Genomic DNA, 19,922 nt, shown 5'->3' with positions numbered 1-19,922 from the left:
GCGGGAGTGCAGGGAAAGAGCTGTTTGTTGGACGCAAACATCCCCCCCGGCTGCGGCGAGGAGAGAGGAGCCGCTGCCGCAGACTGAGCACGCTTCTGGGGGCAAAAACACCACTTTGGTTCAGTGTCTAATGAGATATTTACCAGGAAGGAAGGGAAGTTAAAAATAAGGTGACGGTGACTTCAAAGGGTGTTTTCAACTTCTAAGAATAACACCTTCACTAGCACCGATTTCAGGAATATCAGCTGTGCCTGGGTGTGAAAGACAGAGGAGACGTTGCAGCTTGGTCGGTAGCCAAGGGAGCCAATCCAAACCTGCTGGCCCCCGACCCGGCCCCGCGGGAGCAGCTGAGGGGACATTTCATCACTGCGAGGGCCCGTGGAGAGCTCAGCTGCATCCGCAGGGACGCAGCGGAGGGAGTTTGGGGAAGACGAAGCCGCCGGTGCCCCAGCGTGGGTGGGAGGGGATGTGTGGCACCATGGGGACCCCCTCCCTGCGGGCGATGCTGGTGCTGGCCGCGGCGCTGGCCAGGCTCTCGATTCCCTGTGTGGCATATGGGCAGCCCAACTTCATCATCATCCTGGCAGATGACGTGGGCTGGGGGGACCTGGGGGCCAACTGGGCAGAGACAAAGGAGACGCCGCATTTGGATGAGTTGGCAGCCGAAGGGACAAGGTAACGTCTGTCCCCCCCTCCCCAGCCCTCTCCAAGCATCCCTGGTTACTCTGTCCCACAGCAAAGGGGAATTTGCTCCGTGGGACTGGCAGGCGAAGGGGTTTCACTGATGGGGTTTTGGGCAGCCAGAGCCTGGCCCCTCGGGGTGCAGGTCCATCCATCCCCACCGAGACCTGCCAGCTTCATCCCCCTGCTCCAGACCCTCATCCCTGGGGCAGAAGGGGATGCACGCAGGGGAGCAGGGAGGGATGGGGCTGCGTTCGGCTGCGGAGGGGCTTGTGAGCGAAGGGTCCTTCCATCTTGTAGGTTTGTGGATTTCCACTCGGCCGCGTCCACTTGCTCGCCGTCCCGCGCCTCTCTGCTCACGGGGCGCCTTGGGGCGCGCAACGGCGTCACCCACAACTTCGCTGTCACGTCGGTCGGTGGCCTCCCCCTCAACGAGACCACCCTGGCCGAGGTCCTGCAGGAAGCTGGGTACAGCACGGGGGCTATAGGTAACGCCCGAGGGGCGTCCGGGTCGGGGGATGGCGGTGGGGGGGACACAGGTGCCCGTGTCCATCCCGGCGGAGGAGGTACCACGGGTGGTTAGGTGAAACGCTGGCAATTAAAAGAAAATCTAAAGGATCATACAGGACAGATTTTGCACTCCCGCCGTGGATTTTGCAGTCCCAAGCTTAAAATCCTCATTTTCAAACACAACCACATTACCTGAAATCCAGGCCCACCCAAGTTCTCCATTTAAGCTCTAATTGCTTAACCTCGCAAGGAATGCACTGGGATTTCCTCGGCAAACACGACCGTGCGTGGCAGCTCTGCCCTCCCGCATGCCATGCCAGTGTGATGCCGCTGGTGCCAGCATGTCCATGCCACTGGGCCCCCGACTTTGGGCACCCTCCTGCCGTCGTGGGAGCTGTTGGCACCTGCAGCCCCTGCTCCTTGCATGCATTGCACTGGCAGAAAAGCCCTCAGTTTCTCCTTTCCTCCTTATTTTTTGCAGTTCTCCCTCTCGGATCGGCGCATTCGGTGGGAGCGGGCGCGTGCCGGAGGTCAGAGGATGAAGCTGGTTGTTTGGGAGGGGTTGGAAAGTCATCTCCTCTGAACGCAAACGCATGAAAGAGCCTTTTAAGGCTGGAAACAGTTGATTTGCAGTGGCATGAGATACCTTAGGCATTTTTTCTGGGTTTCTGAAAAAAAAAAAGGCATTCTGGAAATGCAGCCCGCACGAACCAGTAGATTTCTTGTTGGTAGATTAAAGCCCCCAGCGCTGCAGCTGCCTCATGGGGGATGGCTGGCGGCGGCTGTAGCTGCATTAACCTCTGAAATGATGTTCTGTGGCTTCCACGCAGGCAAGTGGCACCTGGGACACCATGGCCACCATCACCCCAGCTTCCGCGGTAAGGGCCATGCCAGCGGGGAGGAGCCGGGCACCCCGTGGTCGCCTTGTCCCTGCTGACACCCTCGCTTCCCCTGCCTCAGGCTTCGACTACTACTTCGGGATCCCCTACAGCCATGACATGGGCTGCACGGACACCCCGGGCTACAACCTGCCACCCTGCCCGCCCTGCCCGCGGCACGGCACGGCTGCCAGGTATGGGGGCGCGTGGCGGGTATTTGCACCGGTGTCCCCAGTGCTGAGCTGCCCTTTGCTGTGGTCACCTCCCCTTATGCTCTGTGCACCCCGTTTCTTGCCTGTGCATGCCGCAGCAGAGTGCAGGGTGGGGAGGCAGGTCAGTCCCCAGAGCACCCTGTGCCATGGAGACATTGTGGGGGCATTGGCATCATCCATCACCTTTCTTCTCCCCTCCTTGGCTTTCTCCAAAGCCAGGAGAGCAGCCGGGCTCCGAGCCCACTGCCACACTGGTCCCCGTTCTGGTGAGAAGTGGCGTGTGGCTTCTTCCCGGCAGGGTGGTGAGGAAGGACTGTTACATGGAGGTGGCCCTTCCGCTCTTCGAGAACGTCACCATCGTCGAACAGCCCGTCAACCTCAGCAGCCTGGCGACACGCTACGCGGAAGCGGCGACGCGGTTCATCCAGCGTGCCAGGTGAGGTGCCACCCGCCGTGCCCCATTCCCTGCGCCGGGAGAGCTCATGGGGCAGTGCAAGAGTCTTTGGTGTCGTGATGGTGCAATGCCAGGGGTACAGGTGCTGCCCCGTGGTTCCTGGGGAGCAGATCTGGGGTATCCATGGCTCGGCTTCCCAGCACCCTGGAGGAGGGAGAAGCCACGGAGGCTGTGACCGGTGTCCCGCGGGGCTCACCGTGGAAGCCTTTTAGTGTGTCTCCTCTAAAGGAATCGTGTGTGTTTAAAACCACCATTTAGGAGGAGGGTCAAAGCCTCTGAGCTGGGCTGTGCCTTCTCCCTGGGGGTGACAGGCAGCCGGATCCCGGCTAGCGGGGATGGGAGGGAGGGAACGCTGCCGTCCCTCTGTCCTCCATCCCTCTGTCTTTGCGGTGCTCCGGAGCAAGGTGGCAGCGGGGCAGCTCTCCTGGGCAGTGGAGGTGCCTCTGTGGGTGGGGGGTGCTGGCAGGGCCGTGGGGGCGGGTGCTGGGTGGGTGTCCACAGCAGTTCCGGCGGCGGGTCCAGAACAGCACCCGGAGGTGTTGAAACGTGCTCCATGCCTGGGGTTTGGTCCACTTGGGGGATAAAGCGCTCGGGGGTCCCTGGGCTGCAGGGTCTGCCTTCCCCCAGGAGCACAGCGGCTCCTCCGAGATGAGGATCCCGAAGCCCTGCTGACGGGTTGCGTAATTTTAATCCCTATTATCAGCGGATTATGAGCCGTGACTTTGCAAAACACCTTCCCGCAGCACAAGGAGGGGACGCGCAGCCGGGCGGCGGCGGCGGAGCCCGGCCTGGGCTGCATCCAGGGATAACACAGACCCCGGGAAGGGCCATGGCAGGGGGTCCTGCGGGTGTGCTTGGGGCAAAGGTTGTGTAGCGGGGGCAGACGCAGGGCTGGGCAGGAGCAGCCTGTGGGGACGTGGCTCCTCATGCACCTGGGCAGCGTATCACAGACCCACAGAACGGTTTGGGTTGGAAGGGGCTTCAAGATCATCTAGTTCCAACCTCCCTTCCATGGGCAGGGACACCTTCCACTAGACCAGGTTGCTCAAAGCCTCATCCAACCTGGCCTTGGGCACTTCCAGGGACAGGGCAGCCACAGCTTCTCTGGGCAACCTGTGCCAGTGCCTCACCACCCTCAGAGGGAAGAATTTCTTCCTTAGATGTAATCGAAATCTCCCCTCTTCCAGTTTAAAGCCATTGTCCCGTGTCCTGTCACTACACACCCTTGTCCAAAGCCCCTCTCCATCTTTCTTGTAGCCCCTTCAGGCACTGGAAGGCTGCTAGAAGGTCTCCCCGGAGCCTTCTCTTCTCCAGGCTGAACAGCCCCAACTCTCTCAGCCTGCCTCCATAGCAGAGGTGCTCCAGCCCTCAGATCATTTTCATGGCCTCCTCTGGCCCCGCTCCAGCAGCTCCATGTCCTTCTTGTGTTGGGGACCCCAGAGCTGAACGCAGCACTGCAGGTGGCTCTCAGGAGAGCAGAGCAGAGGGGCAGAATCCCCTCTGTTGACCTGCTGCCCACGCTGCTTTCGATGCAGCCCAGGACACGGTTGGCAATACCTATAGTTTATCCCCTTTGGGTCCCAAGAATTGGCCGCAGGGTGGCCCGGCCGTGCGGTCAGGATGGCTGTAACGGGGCTGGTGGGTACCCGGGCACGGGGCTGCAGGGCAGCCAAATCCCCAGCCCTGGGGCTGCCAGGACGCTCCTGGGCTGTGAAACCAAGTGCGTGAGCTCTGAGTTAATAGGAAAAACCTTTAAACTCCCCATAGTGTTTTGGGGTTATCTGCGTTCACGGAGAACGGGATTAAGCAGGTGCCTGCCTTTTCTCTCCTTCTCTTTGATGGCTTATTCCAGTTTTCCTCTGCCTGACTCATTCATTACCGGGCAACAAAAGAACACTGGATTTTTCATCCCGGTGTTTTTTTAACCATCGTGTCAAGGTTGAGCAATTCGTGTGAGTGAGACTTGGCTCTGGCTGGGACACTCAGTGCGTGATGAACATGGGAGCAAAAGTCAGGGACGTTTGTCTTAAGTTATTGATTAAATGTTTACTTAATTTTCTGGAGAATTCTGAAACGTTGATGTGAAAAGCAAGTGGGAATGTCATGGTCATAGGGGCTGGGCAGGGCGTTGGGGGGTCGCAGCCCTTCTCAGGGTTCCAGCGCCGCTGGGGAAGGATGCGGCAGCTCCAGGCGGGATGGGATTTACTCATTTTCCATCACCAGGTGGGTGACGGGTAAAGGAAGGAAGTGCCAAAACGCACGTCGAAGGGGCCCCGAAACCTTTCTGGAGGCAGTGATGGGGTGGCCGGAGCCGGGCGCGTGCGCAGGCTGGGACACGTCCCTGGGATCCGGCCCCTCCCCACCGCTCGTCATCCCACCCTTCCCCTCCGAGGTCCCTGAGGAAGAGCGGCCTCGTCGGAGGAGATAAATATAGCTGTAAACAAGAAAACAGGACATGTCCTCTGGTGATTTGGAAGCAAACAGGCAGCGGGGCAGCGCAGGGAGCGAACGTGCCACGCTCCCTGTCCGGGGCTGCTCGGCCACACTAGGCTGGGTGGGGTGTGGGTGTCCTGGTGCTGCTCCTCCTCTACCAAAGTCACCGGTGGGGGGGCCAAGCGCTTGCTGGGGAGGGGGAGGAAGGGCCAAAACGGGTCCTGTGAGAGCGGGGAGGGAGGTGGGTGGGTGCCAGGGGTGCACTGGCACAGGGTGCTTGGCTGGCAGCTGGCACGCCGCCGGAGATGGAGGAAGGGGTGAGCTCATCCCGAATGGGAGGACAGTCGATGATGGGAGGACAACAGGGAGAGGTTTAAGCAGGAGCAGGGGAGAAGCGGCTCACGCCGGGCCCCGCGTGAGCGGGTGCCCCGAGGTGTTCAGCTGGCCGATACATGCAGGACGGATTTTCCCCTGGGAGCTGCAGCAGAGGCAGTGGGGGCTGCAGGATTCCTGGGATGAAGGGCCCCTGCTCTGTCCCCAGGCTCGGCCACCATCCCAGTGACCTCCAGCCACCACCTTCCCCTTCCCTGCCCCAGCTGAACGCCCCCTCTTCCCCGCGCAGCGACAGCGGACGCCCCTTCTTCCTCTACCTGGCACTGGCCCATATGCACGTCCCGCTGGGGGTCCCCCCACCACCCCCTGCCTCGGGCAGGGGCATCTATGGAGCCTCCCTGAGCGAGATGGATGCGCTGGTGGGACGGATAAAGAGAGCGGCCGACAGCCACGGAAAGGGCAACACGCTCCTGTGGTTCGCAGGTACAGCAGGAAAACCGGCTGCGGCGGCCGGGGGCGACACCGGCGGCTGCGGCAGCACCAGCCCCGGGGTGTGCGTGGGGCAGGGGGCACGAGCCGTGGTGGCCCCTTGTCCTCAATGCTCCCTCTGCCCTGCGGACCGGGAGCTCTTGGAGCTGTGGCCGAGCTGCCCGGGGCTGTCGTGTCACCGGGACGGGGGTCTCGGGTGGCTGTGGCCGCCAGCCGGGTGCCCACCCCGCCACCCCCCTGCGGCACGGGGCTGAACCAGCAGGGCTGTGCCTAATTAAACTGCAAATCCTCATTCATTAAGAAGCCCAAATCCGCTCTCGCTGAGCAGCCTCCCTAATGAGGATGTCTTGCTCCTGACGACAGGAACCGCTCGGATGCTCATTAACGCCCAAAGCTGGTGGCAGCCGTGTGTCCCCCCACGCCCCAGCTCCGCTCCAGCCCCTCACCCGGGACTCGGGCAGCCCTTGAAAATAAACTTTCAGAAATAAAGATAAATAAATCCACTGCTCTTGCTAACGCGGGAAAACATCACGGGAGTGGGAAGGAGGGATGGAGGGATGACTTGTCCCCGCTCGCCCCCCACAGCAGAGGTGCCCCCCAGTCCTGGTGTCGCTCATGGGGACGTTTCTTTCTCTTGCAGGTGACAACGGCCCCTGGGCGCAGAAGTGTGAGCTGGCGGGACGGCTGGGGCCGTTCGTGGGGGCCTGGCAGAGGCAACGAGGTAACCTGGCAGCGTGGGGGGGATCCCTGTGCCCCGGGGTGCGGAGGGGCTGCTCCACAAAGCCTGTCATTGCCCATCGAGGGGGACATCAGGAACATTTCACCCCCCAGCCTTTCTGCTGGCTGCTGCCCTGGGCTGAGTTGTCTTAAGACACACCAGAATCCTTTTTTTTCTTTCGAGCACTCAATTTTTGCCCTAAAACTCCTGCTAGGGGGACATGGGGCCCCCCTGGTCCCCATTACCCTGGACCTTGAGTGGCTGCTGGTTTTGGAGCAGGGATGCTCTCACCACCCAAGCGCTGGGACCATCAGCTCGGGCAGAGTCTCGCAGCCCCCAGCCCCATCCCGCTGGGATGCCCGGCAGCCCTCGTAGCACCGTGGGACTTTGCTTTTCTTTCTCTCCACCGTTTTATTGTTTGGGCTTTTTGTTGTTTTGGGTTTTTTTTTCTGCCTTTCTTTCCGGCCAAGCCATCTGCTTGGTGGGTTTATTTCGGCCGGAGTGGCCAGAAGCACTCATGAGTCAGGCATTTCCCACTTCTGCTTGTATTACGCAGAGTAAACGCGCGTCGGGCTCGGTTCCCCTCTCTGCTCGGGGTCAGCGGGAGGGAGCGGTGCCGGTGGCGCAGGGGCCGCGGGCGGCAGCGCCTCTTTCCTCCTCCGCTTCCTGACACCCGGGCGATGCAACCGTGGCCGCTTCCCTGGGCAAACGCTGCTGCCGAGCTGGCTCGCTTTCCCGTTCCCAGAGCCCTTCCTTCAGCTGGCCCCGGGATGAAATCGTAACCTTAATTTATTTATTTTTTTTAGTAAACAAACCCTGCTGACGACCTGAGTTGCTCTTGAGCAACCCGACGGTCACAAGCCGGAGCAGCTGGTACAGGCAGTCCAACGTTTGGGAACAAAGCTGGGAAAACACAGCTCCTTTCCAGGCTCTCGCTGCCCTGCGAAAACTCCCCCAGCCCCTGCTATCGCGGGAGGCAGGGGGCAGGTCGGGCTGGCAGGGCTCTGGGAGCTGCCTGCAAATACCAGCTGGGAAGGACGATTTCAGAAATCCCTTGGCTGGACGTTGCACGGGTGTTTTGAAAGCCAGCCCAGTGTCACTGTCCACTAAAAGGGTGTTCTAACACTGCAAACACCCGCCATAATGGGTGCTGGGTGCTGGGTGCTGGATGTTCAGCCATCCCATCCCAGGTGTGTCGTGCCCCAGTGGGGAAAAGCCCTTTGAGGAGCAGGAGGGCAGGGGAGGACAGACTGCTTGGGACCCTATACGTTTTGCATTGCTTGGTGTTTCCTTTTAGGGTCCAACCTAAATTCCAGGGGTGTTTTCCATTGATTTTGGGTGGTCACTGGAGTTGGTCCTTGCTGGAAGAGAGCAGCGCATCTGTGTGTGCTGCTCCTTGGTCTCCAGAGAGTTGGGGAGCTTCCCGCAGCCCCCAGCCCACCCCAAAACCCCATCTCCCACCTCGGGGCCAAAATCCCAACAAGGAGGGGTGCGGGATGGAGGTGCACATTTTGGGGCTGTGATGCTGGGCATGTTTTGAGACAGGATTGGCAGACTCCGCACCTGGCGTCCCTGTGCTGGGGACCTGCTGTGCCTGGTGGGAGTGGGACCAGGGGTTTCATCCCGGCACGGGAATGCTCAGTTCAGCTTTCCCAAGAAGCTGCAGCCTCCACGGTCCCCTCAGCAGCAGGGCTGCATCATGGAGAAAAATCCCTGGTTGAGTTTGGGGTATTTCAGCCCCGTTTACTGCTCAAAGTGTTAACGTGAGCTCGTTCAGCAGCAGCTCCAGCTTCTGCCCAGCCAGAGGCACGCGGGTGGCTGGAGGGAAATACCCAACCGAGGTCCTCCTGGAGAACCCCTGGCTGTGCTGGGAAAAGCCCTTAACATGCAGCTGCCTTCCCAGGGGGATGAGTTATTTGATTTACATGCGGAGATGGGGACTGACATTAATTGCTATAATCGCTATGGTTTCCGAAGGCAGGGCAGGCTCCGGGCTTCAGCCGCGCGGGATGCGCGTTGGAAGCGCTGGAACGTTTCCAATAGCCCCCGGAGCCCCTGATACCGGCTGTGTCCCACCACCCCAGCCCCCAAAGAGACGTTCATTGGGAGGAAACGCCGAAAGTTTGAGTGGGGAGTGGGAGAGACTGAGGACATGCCTGGCCCGTGCTGCCAGAAATCTTTTCCCTGGGCTATTTGTCGCCGTGGCATCTGTGCCGTATGGAGGCTCCGCTCCGGTGGTGCGGGTATGGCAGCATCGCTTGGGAGCGCAGGGTCAGCCCAAGTGCCCGTAGCATCGGACAGTGGCTCCTGGAGAGGCCGGGCTGGGCTGGGGACCGGCGCAGGGCTACAGGAGCGCGGGGCGGCCGTGCCACAGTGGGGACCTGGCCTCTCTCTTGGCTCTGCCCGGAGGAAATGGCTTTGGGCGAGTGCCGTTGCCATGTGCACGCTGAAAGGCGGCGGACAAAGGCTGCGCCTGGGAAGTTTGCTCTGTGAATCGGGTTGGGATTTTCTGTGTGCCCCATTCCCAGCCCCTTCCGCCCCTCCTGGCTGCCTGAGGCCCTTTGGGCTACAGCCAAAGCAGAGGCTCTCCAACACCCTTCCACCCATTTCGATGCTCAGCACCCCCGTTTTTGTGCTCAGCACCCCCATTTCAGTGCTCAGCATCCCAGGTGGAGGAAGGGACCAGGCGCCTTCCCCACGCCGTGTGTCTGAAAGCCAAGGGCAGAGCAGGGGTGTTTTGGGTGATGTCAGGGAAACAAGTGACCGGGTTAATTAGCTGGTGGGAGGGTTATCAGCAGGATGGTATTTTTAATTAAGTGGGTTTCCAGTAGGCTGGGGGGGCTGTTGGTGCTTTACCGCGTGGAGGGCAGCAGCCACCTGCATGGGGCCATTGGCAGCCCCTGGAGTAAATTCCTGCGTTTCCCGCCTGCTCCATATTCTCGCCCGACATCGGAAGTGGATGGAAATGTGGTGGCTCCAGCAGGCGGCTGCATTTCTCATTGCTCACTGGAGCAGAGGAGGAGCACAAAGCAGTGCCAAACTGAGCCCCCTTTCTTTGCCCCTTTTCTCTATTTCTTTTAAAAACTTTGAACTCTTCTCCCTCCCCTGACCCAGCTCCTTCTCCAGCGAAATCCCCCTCCTTTGGGGTCATTTACTCCATCTCTGCCTCTGAGCAGCTCCTTTCCCAGGGAAACTCCAAGGTCAGGATTTTTCCCCGTCAATCCAAGGCTCTTGGGCGGCGGGATGCAGAGCATTGTCCTTTTCTCTTGCAGGTGGGAGCTCGGCGAAGCAAACGACCTGGGAAGGAGGGCACCGGGTGCCGGCGCTGGCATACTGGCCCGGGCACATCCCTGCCAAGCGGACGAGCCACGCTCTGCTCAGGTAGGAGCCGGGTGGGATCGTGCCGGGGAGCGGGGCAGCCCCTCTGCCCGCCGTTGGGAAGGACGCGCCGTCCCCGTGCTGCGGCCCAGGTGATGATCTGGATTTTGGCAGCAGCGGCGGTGCCCACGCTGGTTATTGCCGGCCTCGTGCCAGACCCTGCGCTCTTGTCGTCTCCCGAGCCCGTGAGACTTAATGCTGGAGCAGAGAGGAGTTGAAAGGGCTTTTTGTGAGGCTGCTGGGTTGGCGTTCGCTCCGTGTGCCTCCCGGCCGCGGCGGCCCAGCGCCTCCCGATAATTAAAAGATGACGATGTTTTCTCTCTCCACCGAGAAGGAGGCTCAGGCTTTGTGGGATGTGAATGGCTTCGTGCGGAGGAGGGTGCGGTTGTGGGAAAGGCCGGCCGGGGAGATGGCGCTTGCAATCCGGGCGGGATGCGGCCGGGCTGCGCGGTACCCGGCGAGAGCCAAGGGGAAGGGCTGCTGCCTCCCGCTCCTCGCCGCGCCGCGGAGGGTGGCATGGAGGGTCCTTATTGTGGCAATATTGCAGCCTTGCATGCAGCAATATTGCACTTCTTGCAGCAGTTGCACCTCTCCTTGCAGCAATTGCACTTCTCTGTCCAGCACTTACACTTCTTTCAAGAATTGCATCTCTCCTTGCAGCACTTGCACTTCTTGCAGGAATTGCATCTCTTCTTGCAGAAATTGCATCTCTCCTTGCAGGAATTGCATTTCTCTGTCCAACACTTGCACTTCTTGCAGGAATTGCACCTCTCCTTGCAGGAATTGCACCTCTCCTTGCAGGAATTGCATCTCTCCTTGCAGGAATTGCACCTCTCCTTGCAGCAGTTGCAGCCCGCCGTGCAGCACTTGCAGCCCTCTCAACAGCCCTCCCTCGCAGCAGATGCAGCGCAGAGGGGCACAGGCTGGGTGGGGGGCAGTACAGTGGGATGCCTTGTCCCCTTTTGTCCCTTGGAGCACATGATGGCGGAGGTCAGGGTAGTGGGGCTGGAGGGGGCTGCTGGGCACTGGGGAAGTGTCCCAGCTGCTGGAAGCATGTCCTGGCTGGTGGGCCCTGGGGAGATGTTGGGTGTTTCTAAGGTCCATGAGATAAGCTGGAGCCACTTACTCCTCACAAGGCCCGAGGGCAGCTCTGGGACGTGGATTTTTGCAGGCAGGAGAAGGTTTAGGGAGTGAGCTGGAGCACTGATGTCTGGCAGAGGAGATGGGGTGCACGCAGCACCCCTTGGGTTTCATCTCCAAACCCTTCCCCTCCATGGGTGGGTGATGGACCAACCATGGGGGCATGGGGCGGATCTGCCAACCCGTGCCCGCTCAGGCAGCCGGTGCAGCGCGGTGCAGGATCAGTGCCTGTCCCCATCCCCCTGTCCTACCAGCCTCCCGGCCCCACTGTGCACGCTCCAGCCCTGCCACCAAGCCCAGGCATCCTGCTTATCTCCTTGAAGACCTTATCTCCTGCAATTCTCGGATCCAGTCCAGCAGGTTGGACAGCTGGAAATCTAGAAAGCTAGATCTCCACGCTGGGAGCTCGGAAAGCGGCTCAGTAGCTCCCTGGGAGTCACAGCACAACCGGCATCCTCCCTGGCACAGCCCAGCATTGCCACAGGGCTGTGTCCAGCTGGGGCAGGGTGATGCCCTGGCACCAGGAAGAGGCACCCCCCTGTTTGGGAGGCAGCACAGAGCCAGCCTGGGGGGCACGAGCGATGGCTGTTGCTCAGAAAGGTGTCACCACTGTGATCCTGGCCACGGCCTGAGCTCTGGGGCTGGGTTGCGGAGGGATGGAGAGGGACATGGAGGAATGCAGAGGTCAGGGCTGCTCGGTGCTCACAGTGTGGGGGGCAGGTGGCACCTAGAGTCACCCTTGGGGACATCCTTCAAAGGATGAGCATGTGAAATAGGGTGGTTGATGACTTGTCCCCCTCCAACTGATGGGGAAATCCAATAAGCTGGGGAGGGAATGAAATCCATGTGTGCAGATGTGGCTGAGAGACCTCAGCACACAAGGAGGGACCTCGGTCTGGTGGGATCCCCCGGGAAGGGCAGGGGCTGGGCAAGGGCAGGCGTTAACTGCCCGCAGGAGCCTCCTTCTTCCCCTGAGGTTATGGAAACACTGACAGCCTTCGCCATCAGGCTCAGGAGAAGAGCCTGCCCAGGACTGCGCCTTGCCTCTCCCCGGCATCGCTTGGCTCCGTGTCCTCCCCAGCGCAGGGAGTGGAGGGGTGAGCGGGGGTGAGCGTGCCCGGGGGCCCGGGAAGCCGAATCCAGTAGAGAAATGCTGATGCATCGCCACAGACCTGCACCTGCACGCCGGTTTCTGCAGAAAAACTGCCTTGTCGGCTTTTCTTAATTGTATTTAATTGTCGGAGCCACCTGCCGTGCTCCTGCCCTTCCCCTGCTCCAACCCAAAGTGGGGCACGGAAGAAATAGGTCAGTGGGGTGATGAAGAAGAAGCAAATTGCACCATCCCAGCTGTGCCGGCGGCGTGGGGCTGGGCAGGTTGGGTGAGCTGGCTGGGGCGTGGGGAGAGCTGGTTCAGCTGCCTGCAGCTGCCCGCACCACGGCATGGCTGGAGCAGGGCCGCTCTCCCTGCCCAGGACGCTCATCACTGGCATGGCAGCCCTGGCAGCTCTGGCCCTCAGCAGCGGGCATGGAGCTGCCCATCCCCAGGCACTGCTGGGCCCTTTTCCCTCCGTGTTCGAAGTGGCAGCGGGATGCTGGGCTGACTTTATTTAATAAATCCCCCGTGGCTGGGGCTGGGGTTGGCAGCGTGGCTTCCCCAGTGTGGCTTCCAGCATGTGCCTGCTGGCAGAGTCTTTGCTTTGATGCCAACTTTGACCTAAATCTTGCTTTTTCCACGGGTTACATCTGCCTGCAGCCGGGGGGATCTTCGAGCACCACTCCCTCAATCACGTTGTCCTCCCACCTCGGTGGCGGTTTCCAGCAGTCCTATCCACTTGGTTCAACCCTGCGAGCATCCGCATGCGCCGTGCTGCGCAGGGGATGGATCCTGGGGGTACTGAGCACCCATATGGGACCAGGAGCGCACTGCCCAGGGCCTGCCCGGGGCTGCTGTTTCAGGTGGCCCTGTGCTGACCCCCGCAAGGTGCCCGCAGGGATGTGCCCTGCCTCGGGCACAGCGGGGAGCCAGGATTTTTCTCGGCGCCTCCCGGCTCTCCTGGCCGCTGGGGCCGTCTCCACGAGCGTGCCGTACCGGGGCTGCCTCTCGGCAGTGTTTGTTCTTATTTGTTCTCTCCGTCTCTTAGCAGCTAAATGAAAACTCGTTGAATGGGAGAACGGGGGGCCCTTAAGCCCTGGGCTTTTTCCTCTCTCCGCTCACGCAGCCGCCGTCGTGCACCGGGCGGGAGCGACGCGGTGGCAGGACGGCGGCAGCACCCTGGGTGGCCCCAGGTTGGGGGACCTGGTGCTTTCACCTCCTCCAGCAGTTTCCTTACCCCAGCCGCCCCCCCGAGGTGCCGACACGAGGGTTTTGCAGCCGGAGAGATGTGGCTGAGCCCCCGCCGGCCGCCCGGCACCGCTGGCTCTGCCGGGTCATCAGCTCCCGTGCCACGGCCTCATCCCGGGGCAGGGCAGCGCTGGGATGTGTCACTTGGCCACGCTGATGTCCTGCTGTCCCCTGGGGACACTTGCAGTGTGGGGTGGCTCCTTTCAAAGGTGTAGGGTCGCCCTGCAACCACATCTGTGAGAGAGGACAATGCTCAGGGTGCAGGGGGGGGACATGGGACACTTGTGCCTCGCAGGAGCAGGACATGGTGGGTGGGGGTCAGATGTGGGGGCTGTGAGCCAGCTGTCCCTCGTCCCACTGGAGTGGAGCCTGGACCCCGCTGAGAGAAGTGGCTGGCGGAGGGGGAAGCCCATGCCCAGGCTGCGCAAGGGGCTGGTGGTGGAGCTGGGTGGTCCCTGTCCCACCCCAGCAATGACTTTGCTCGACCCGTGGTCCCTCCGTGCCATGAGGACGTGCCGGCGGGTGGGGAACGGCCGCGGCCGAGCTCTGGCCCCAGGGCCACGGGCGGCAGGTGGGAAAGCAGAGATGGTCCCCTCTGCATCCCTACGGAGCCAGAGGGACAGCGGATCGCCCGCTCCTTCCCTGCGTCCCGCCGCACCGGGAAGCGACCAAGGATGAGCCTCGAGTGCTCTTTTGTGGCTGAGGCCCCTGAAAAACCCGGGAGGTTTACGGTGGAAATGCTGACGGGCATTTTGGTGGGAGTGCACAAAATAGCACCGCTCTCATTTTCCATTCTGGCTGCGCCGGCTCGTGCTGCGCCATGCAAAAGCGAGACCACATTTTCCTGGGGCAACGGGATCTGCTGTCATTGGCGTAAAAAGTCCCTGTGCCAGCACTTTCTCTGGAGGGTGACCTGCTGCCTTCCCCGTGGGTCCCCGGTGGGGGGGACGGGAGGGCGGGGGGGGGGCTGCCATGCTCCCCGCTGTGCCCCTGCCCTGCGGCCGCGGGGTTTGCCGGGCGCGGGGAGCGGCAGATTCTGGCTGAACCCGCCGTGCCTGGCAAGCAGCCGGTGCCGGGGGCGGGAGGTGTGCGAAGCGAGAGAGCTCGCCGGGGCCGAGTCGCTGCTCGAAGCCGGTTTTAACCGTTTCTGCAGAGCTGGGCTGTGGGCCTGGGTGCTGGGGAGCGGTCGGTGCCCTCCCGAAGCACCCCCCTGCCATGGGTGAGGTGGGTGCCCCCAGGGCGAGGGGCTGTGGGGTGCGGGTGGGGTTGGGGCAACCCTGCAGGGATCTTCACTCCTTGCTCTGATGAAAGCCATCTCTTTCCCCAGCACCCTGGACATCTTCCCCACGCTGGTGGCCCTGGCTGGGGCGGCGCTTCCCCCGAACAGGCGCTTTGACGGCTTGGATGTGTCCCCAGTTCTCTTTGGGTGGTCAGATGTGGGGCACAAGGTAAGGCAGAGCCATCCCTGCCAGTGACATCCCCCTTCTGACTGCAGGTCCCACCACCTCCGAGCTAAAACAGGGACATGATGGGCAGAAGGGCTCAGAGCTGGTGATGTGCAGACCCATGGGAGCATCATCCACGTGGTCTGGAGGAGCAGGACAGCAGAGCCGGCCGGGTGCTGCACCGAGGATGGGCTCGGGGTACCAGGGTAAAAGGGCTTTTTGATTAATGAAGAGGTTTTTTATGCTTTGAGCATAAATCTGGGATTGTAGGTGAAAACGCCAATGCATGCAGCCTGCCGTGCCATCCCGTGTGCCGGCACGGCTGTGCCCACCATCCCAGCGACACGGTCCCAGGGGATGCTGGGGTTTGCCTGCCCAGCAGGCAATGCATGGCGATGCATTTTTCTCAGAGTCACACAAGATTTTTGCAGAACCAAAAGAAAATTAAAAAAAAAAAAAGTGGCTTTAATAGCAGCCCCACAGACAAAGCCTGATTTTGCTTTTAAAGTCCACCCTCCTGCGAGCACCACGAGCCAGCTCCCAGTGGGGATCTTGGATTTGCTTTCTGCGTCCATCAGGGTTTTGGTATTTGCTTCGTATTTATGGAACCCTCTGCCGAACCGTGAGATAAAGCGGGGAAGCGGATGGGATGTGGCCAGCGCGCTCCGCTGTGCTCCTCGGGGTTAACCCTCTTCTGCGTGCATGGCACCGGGACAGGGGTTCAGCGGTTTGCTGGGAGCAATGGTTTGCTGGGAGCGATGGTTTGCTGGGAGCAATGGTTTGCTGGGATCAATGGTTTGCTGGGAATGATGGTTTGCTGGGAGCAATGGTTTGGTGGGAGAGATGGTTTGCTGGGATCAGTGGTTTGCTGGGAGCAATGGTTTGGGGGGGGGCGATGGTTTGCTGGGAGCAATGGTTTGGTGGGAATGATGGTTTGCTGGGAGCGGTGGTTTGCTGGGAGCAATGGTTTGCTGGGAATGATGGTTTGGTGGGAATGATGGTTTACTGGGAATGATGGTATGTGGGAATGATGTTTTGGTGGGTGTCAGGGTGCGGTGGAGGGGCATGAGCCCACACGAGCCATTCCTGCGTGTTTCAGACCAAGGAATAACGTCCTGATCCGCGACACATCACCAGCTCCCCGGCCTTCCCCAGCATCCCTGCGGCCCAGTGCTTTTTTGGGGGGGTTGTGCTGCAGTCAGGGGTGGGTTAACCCCTGCAGGGCTGGGAGCTGGGAGCAGAGCTGGGTTGTTCCTGCTTGTCCCGGCAGTGCAAGCAGGGTGGGCATCCCCAGGGATGGGATCCAGCTGCCCACATCGCCACGGGACGGGGTGACCTTGGAGGGGACGCAGAGCCCCAGCAAGAGCGTGTCCCCGCTCCCCCCCCTCGGCTCCCTGCCCTGGCAAGTGGCTGATAGCAGCCCCCCCCTTGGACGTCACGGGGTTTTCCTTGACACAAATCCTCCCGAAGCAGTTCCTTTGCTCGCCCCGCCACCTGCTTTCCCAACTGGGGTCCCTCGGGTGGCCGCAGCTCCCTGGCACAAGCCGCCCCAGGGGACCTTGCCGGGCATCCCGGCCCGCACGCTGGGCACCAGCACAACCTGTGACGGGGCCGGGGCGACGCCGAGGTCCTGTTTGGAGCGAAGGCTGTTTGCAGTAAAAATAAACACATCCCACGAAACGTATCAAGGGCACAAGTGTCAGACAAAGGGGCTGTTCCCATTAGCTTGATGGCCGAGGGCTGCGTGCCTGCTCCCCGCACGCTTGCACGAACAGGCTGGGTTTTCGGGGGAGAAAAGGCTTTTTTTCCCCTTTTTTCTTTCTTTTTTTTTTTTTTTTTTTTGTTAAATTAAAGCAACAAAGTCAAAGATCAATAGATGGGTTGCAGACCTGGGGATGTTTCTTGAAAAGGCTCAATTAACAAGGTCCTTCATTATGCAGCAAATTCTAATAGATTTTCCCAGCGTGGGGATTTTAGGAACGTGCTTGTTGGTAGCAAGGGAAGTTTGAGAGCTTTTACACCGACACGGCAGCATCCCAGCTGTGCCAACTAGCAACAGGGTGTAGGCAAAGCTTTTGGGCTGGAAGCAGATGAATTGGGTCAGTTCCTGGTACCGGCTTCCTGGGCCCTTCAATATTTGCTCATTTCTACTTTGGAGCTGTTTTATTCTGGCCGAGGACTGTCAGCATAAAGGGACGTAGTAGCAGGGATTTCCTCCTTGCAGCAGGTGTACACTGCATCACCTCTTCCACTTTATACCCTTAATTTTTTTTTTTCCCTAAAACATGATTTTTAAACCAAATTCCTGCAGGCAAATTTTTCTTTTCTTATTTACCTTGCAACGGAGGGCAGTAAAAGAAACCAAGAGCATTTGGAAATCACCCCCTACCCTGAGTCCTGGCATTTCTTAGATGAGTCACCCAGTGCCCCCCCCTCCCCCAGGTGGCGGCTGCATCCGGACGGGCACAGCGTGGGATCACGGAGCGGGATGCCCGGCGGTGCTGCATGCCAGGGCAGGGCTCCGCGCCGGGCACCTGCTAAGGCATCACCGCGCCGATCAGCTGCGAACGCTGTTACTAAACTTGGCACCGCAGCTGCCTACAGCTTCGGCAGATGTTTCTAATTTTTAGCACAGTGGAAATTTCTTGAATCACTTTTAAACTCAATTCCCAGGGAGGAAACCTCGAGTGACTCATCCCTCAATGAAGCCGTTGGCTCCGCGGCACATATTATCTGATGGACGAGCCCGCTGAACCCTCGGGCTCACTTGTCTCCTCGCTCCCGTGTGCCAAAGTGGGCAGCCTGCGTGGATCAAGTATCCCAAATACCGAAAGGGAGAGATTGGACCCACCCTTCCCTCCTTCCCTTCCTTCTCACCCCCATTCCCGGTGCCGGGTGGGCCGTTGTTAGGGAAGGGAGCGCTCGCACAGCGGGGTGAGTCAGCGGCGCAGACGGGCCCGGGGTGATGTTCCAGCACCTCACCTACCCGTGCAGCCTTTGCTGAGCATGAGCTCACCCTCGGCTTGTGGTTTGCCGCCAGTCCCAGGCAACGATTCGTCTCCCTTTGGCATCCCCACCACCGGCCGAGCTGTGAGCACCGAGGGAGACGGGCGTCTCATCGGCATGGGTGACACGGAGCACCTGGGACTGTCCCAGCTCTGAAATATTCTGCCCTGCTCTGCTGAAAGCCCCAGCACCTTCATGCTCCGTTTTCCTGTAGCAGAACTGGTCTGGGGAGGTAAATTCGAGGGTCCTTTGTGCAGGGCAGGAAGGCACAGGAGGGATGCTGGTGTTTTGCTGTCATCCCAAAGCTCGCTGGGCTGCTCGGGGCCAAACGGCGTCTCCGAATGTGTGTGTGGGTGGGATGTTGTCTCGTCTGGGTGGGGAGCGGGTCTCACAGAGCGGGTTTTCTCTGCAATGGGCTGACGGACACTTTTCTGTTCTTCCTTCAGGTTCTGCTCCACCCCAACAGCGGGGCAGCCGGGAAGGATGGCGAGATAGAGGCGCTGCGGCTGGCGCAGTACAAGGCGTTTTACACCACAGGTACCGTGTCCTTTTCAGAGATCGTAGAGTCTGGGAAAAAAAACACTTCTGGAATTCTTGGTTCCCTGTGGATCGGGGGAAAACCAACTCAGCTTGATTCAAGCAAGAGCAAACCCAGCGAGGAGCAAGTCTGTGCCCACCTGTGTCTGCGTTGTGGCTCTGCAGCCGGGGCTGTTGGCTGCGGGAGCACCCTCGGGCAGCAGCAGGACCAAGGCTCCCGAAGCTGGGACGTGGTGGGACTGCGCCATCGCAGGGTGAGGGATACAGGGGTGATCCCTGGGCAGCCTGAGACTCCAGTGTTTTTCTCTGGTTTCCTCCCTAGGAGGGGCAATGGCCTGCGATGGCAGCATTGGGCCAGCTGAGCATCACCAGCCACCCCTCATCTTCAACCTGGATCGCGATATCCAGGAGCAGGAGCCTTTGGATGTGGCATCCAGCGAGTACCAGGCGGTGCTGCCTGCCATCAGCAGGGCTTACGCCCAGGCTCTGCACGACATCGCGACGGACAACATCTCGGTTGCAGATTACTCCAAAGACCCGTCCGCGACGCCCTGCTGCGACGCGCGGCACGTGGGCTGCCGCTGCCGCGCGCCCGGCACCGACACGGACCGTCGCGCCCAAAGGAGAGCGTCGTGGCTTTGTCTTTAAGCAAACAATGGCTCAGGCTGCTCCTTGGTCCCAGGTCTGGTTTCTGTGAGCGTGTCTGTCGTGCCGTGCGTGCTGGCTCCAGGCTGGAGGTCGGCCGTGGAGGAGAGGGATGGAGGCTGCGGTCCCCGTCGCTCCGTGCTCCGAAGCAGGGAGGTGGGTTAGTTGTGGGGCGGCGTGAGCAGCGGAGGGTCCCCTCCGTGCAGAGCAGGTCTGTCACCCCGCGGGGCAGGGGACTGCAGGACCTGCTGGCTCTGGGCACGTGGAAGGAGACAGGCTTTTTGTAGGGCTCTTCGACTGAGAAAGAGCCAGGTCTTGGGTTAAAACTACCTTCTGTGAGAGCTGGCTTTGGGGGAGAGTTACTCTGGGACATGGGCTTGGATTTCCTCTGAAATGGGCATTGGATTTCCTCTGAAATGGGCATTGGAGTGGGCTGGTGGGAGCATAAGGCAGGGGAGGATGGAGCTCATGGCTCGTGGCTGCAGAGAGGGAATTCCCGGCTGGCACGAGGAGGGTGCTCGGGGAAACAGAGCACCTGCCCCACCCCAAGCAGGGTTTGTTAACGGGGTTGTGCTAAAGACCCAGCTGGCTGTGAAAGAAAGAGGGTCCGGGGCTCTGTGAGGATCTGTCGGGGATCGTACCAAGACATGCACCCAAGTCCTGGCGTTTGGAAAAGGCTTTTTTTTTGGGAAAGTGCATGGGAGAGGGGTGCAGTGCAGAAC

The 19,922-nt window shown here is 60.4% G+C and overlaps 1 protein-coding gene across 1 annotated transcript; it reads left to right on the top strand.

The window, feature by feature from the left end:
* The first annotated feature begins 424 nt into the window (after positions 1-424).
* On the top strand, positions 425-19,203 carry ARSG (arylsulfatase G). Its single transcript, XM_086624036.1, has 11 exons — positions 425-675; positions 982-1,169; positions 2,022-2,069; positions 2,152-2,263; positions 2,580-2,717; positions 5,791-5,984; positions 6,631-6,711; positions 9,981-10,089; positions 14,895-15,015; positions 18,465-18,555; positions 18,878-19,203. The coding sequence occupies exons 1-11, from the start codon at positions 467-469 to the stop codon at positions 19,201-19,203; spliced, it is 1,617 nt and encodes a 538-aa protein (XP_086480162.1). The 5' UTR covers positions 425-466.
* The last annotated feature ends 719 nt before the right edge of the window (positions 19,204-19,922 follow it).

Source organism: Tauraco erythrolophus, chromosome 20, assembly GCF_009769465.1.
Source record: "Tauraco erythrolophus isolate bTauEry1 chromosome 20, bTauEry1.pri, whole genome shotgun sequence".
NCBI lineage: Eukaryota > Metazoa > Chordata > Aves > Musophagiformes > Musophagidae > Tauraco > Tauraco erythrolophus.
This window is presented reverse-complemented; position numbering and strand designations above follow the sequence as displayed.